Genomic DNA, 3,007 nt, shown 5'->3' with positions numbered 1-3,007 from the left:
CAGGAGGAGGAGATGCTTCAGAGCAGGGATTCCCTGACACATGGTCAGAGGATCAGGTATGCTTCTCTTGGCTATGCCACTTGAACACATGGCTGCAGGGCTGTGAAGGCAGGGAATGCACCAAGGTCTGCCTGGGGCTGTGATTCAGAGCAGTGTCCCTGTACCTCATGGTGCTGTTTGCCCAGGGCAGCGACTCTGCCACCTGTGAGGGTCAGCACACAGCCTCTCCAGGGAGCTCCCCGTGGTGCTGTGGGGAGAAGCTTTGGGTGGGAAGAGAGATCCCTGGCAGGGCAGGTTCTTTCTGCCTTTGAGAGGTGCTGCAGGGGTCAGGTTGTGCTCAGAGCTCCAGCACATGCGCAGGACATGTCTGAGGGGTCCTTTCAAGAGGAAAAGCAAGAGAAGAGCTGCTTGAAGGAGAAGAGCTTTCCTTCAGGTCTCTGCACTTTCCCTTTCCTTATTTTGACAGGGAGAATGAAGGAACAAATTTTCTGTTTTGGCAATGAGCTGGGAGTCGTAAACCTTCACTCTGAGAGATTAATAAGTCTGTGAGAAACGTCAGTGAGCTGCTTCATCCCCACTTTAGTCTAAAAGCAGCATCAGCATCTTCTTTGCAGCATCCTAGGACTTTATGTGACCTGCTCATTCCAACCTGCAACCACAGAGCTGCCCCTGGACATTGCCAGAGGTTTCTGCAGGTTAGAACTGAGCACCCAGAGGGTGACATGGGATCTTTGAGCAGTGACAGGGACAAGACACAGGGACAGAGAAAGAGCTGCCAGCAGGGACAGCTCCAGGCAGCAGAGATGGGCAGGGAAGGAGAAGGAACTGCAGGGCAGGGGACTCTGGCTGAACTCTGCAGCTAGACCTGTGGCAGAGGAGAGGGGCATCGCTTTGGTGCCTCCCCACCAAGGGGCTGAGAGGGGCAGTGCTGCAATGTCCCCCTCTGCAAGGTGCCATACCCTGCGGGTAAAGCGAAGGTTTTCCAGAATGCCTCTCTGTCCCTCTCCTTGCCTCCCTTGGCAACAGGATCATGGTGTTGCTCCTTAATCCTTCTCCTGTCCATGCTGCTCCTGTTCTTGCTCTCTGCTTTCTGTGGTTGGGAGTATTCAGCTGCAGTTCAGGCACCAAATCTACAAGTAGTGGAAAAGAGGGATTTCCAAGGGAGTGAGGTCTCCACAGCCCCATTCTGTCCTGTGGATCTCCAGGAAATGCAATACAGGGAAATGAGTTGACTGTCCCTTAAGGAAAGTCCATCTTAAATCCTCACAGTCATTTGGCTGTTACCCCGTGATGCCCTGCAGGCTGCCACCTGCCCTCCAGAAAGCCCCTACTGTCTCATGGCATATCTGTGGTATCCCAGCGACCCATGGGGAACCTATGGAAATCCTGATAGTATGGAAGTGATGGTGGGAGGCTGTAAATGGGCAGCAGAAAAGGGTCTTGTGTGTTTTTTGCTACAAGGGGAGTGTGGAGACCTCCCTCAGGTGCATGTAGAAAGGGAGATAAGGTCCGAGATGGGCCCTCTGAAACCAGACTCTCCTCTCAGCAGGGGCTGCTCTCTTTTTAGAGTAACATTTTCTTGTTAGAAAAGGCGTGATCCTCAGAGATCTGGGAATGAGACAAATAGATAAGAAAACTTCATTATTTTCTTTATTTTCCTTTTAAGAGTGTCTCCTAACTTGTCTCTGTCTGTTTTTTTCCTTGGTGAAATCCCCATATGTATGGGGAGGAAATGTCCAACAGCAGCTCCCTCAATGAGTTCCTCCTCCTGCCATTCGCAGACACGCGGGAGCTGCAGCTCTTGCACTTCTCGCTCTTCCTGGCCATCTACCTGGCTGCCCTCCTGGCCAACGGCCTCATCATCACAGCCGTAGCCTGCGACCACCGCCTCCACACCCCCATGTACTTCTTCCTCCTCAACCTCTCCCTCCTTGACCTTGGCTGCATCTCCACCACTGTCCCCAACTCCATGCACAATTCCCTCTGGGACAGCAGGGACATTTCCTACTTGGGTTGTGCTACCCAGGTCTTTTTCTTTGTCTTCTTTATCTCAGCAGAGTATTGTCTCCTCACTGTGATGGCCTATGACCACTACGTTGCCATCTGCAGACCCCTGCACTATGGGATCCTCCTGGGCAGCAGAGCTTGTGTCAAAATGGCAGCAGCTGCCTGGGCCAGTGTTTTTCTCTATGCTCTCCTGCACACTGGGAACACATTTTCCATTCCCCTCTGCCAAGGCAATGAGGTGGAGCAGTTCTTTTGTGAGATCCCCCAGATCCTCAAGCTCTCCTGCTCAGATGCCTACCTCAGGGAAGCTGGAGTTAGTGTGGTTAGTCTTTGTTTAGCCTTCGGGTGTTTCGTTTTCATCATGGTGTCCTACATGCAGATCTTCACAGTTGTGCTGAGGATCCCCTCCAAGCAGGGCCAGAACAAAGCCTTTTCCATGTGCCTCCCACACCTGGCTGTGGTCCTCCTGTTTGCCAGTACTTCATTTTTTGCCTACCTGAAGCCCCCCTCCATCTCCTGCCCAGCTCTGGATCTGGTCCTGGCTGTTTTGTACTCGCTGGTGCCTCCTGCACTGAACCCCCTCATCTACAGCTTGAGGAACAAGGAGCTCAAAGCTGCACTGAGGAAACTGGTTCAGTGGATACAATGCCAAGACCATCTGCATCTACTGCACGACTGAAAATGTGTATCTACTCATCCCCAGGGTAACTGGCATTAAGGGTCTTCCTTCCTTCCTTCCTTCCTTCCTTCCTTCCTTCCTTCCTTCCTTCCTTCCTTCCTTCCTTCCTTCCTTCCTTCCTTCCTTCCTTCCTTCCTTCCTTCCTTCCTTCCTTCCTTCCTTCCTTCCTTCCTTCCTTCCTTCCTTCCTTCCTTCCTTCCTTCCTTCCTTCCTTCCTTCCTTCCTTCCTTCCTTCCTTCCTTCCTTCCTTCCTTCCTTCCTTCCTCCCTCCCTCCCTCCCTCCCTCCCTCCCTCCCTCCCTCCCTCCCTCCCTCCCTTCTT

General features: G+C 52.6%; 1 protein-coding gene across 1 annotated transcript; it reads left to right on the top strand.

Moving 5' to 3' along the window:
- Positions 1 to 1,732: 1,732 nt before the first annotated feature.
- LOC148591251 (olfactory receptor 14C36-like) lies at positions 1,733 to 2,686 on the top strand. The gene has a single exon (XM_088537929.1). It carries the CDS (start codon positions 1,733 to 1,735, stop codon positions 2,684 to 2,686), a length of 954 nt encoding a protein of 317 aa, XP_088394055.1.
- Positions 2,687 to 3,007: the final 321 nt, after the last annotated feature.

Source organism: Tinamus guttatus, unplaced genomic scaffold (genome assembly GCF_059628265.1).
Source record: "Tinamus guttatus ecotype Peru unplaced genomic scaffold, ASM5962826v1 Tinamus_guttatus_pri_ptg000899l, whole genome shotgun sequence".
NCBI lineage: Eukaryota > Metazoa > Chordata > Aves > Tinamiformes > Tinamidae > Tinamus > Tinamus guttatus.
This window is presented reverse-complemented; position numbering and strand designations above follow the sequence as displayed.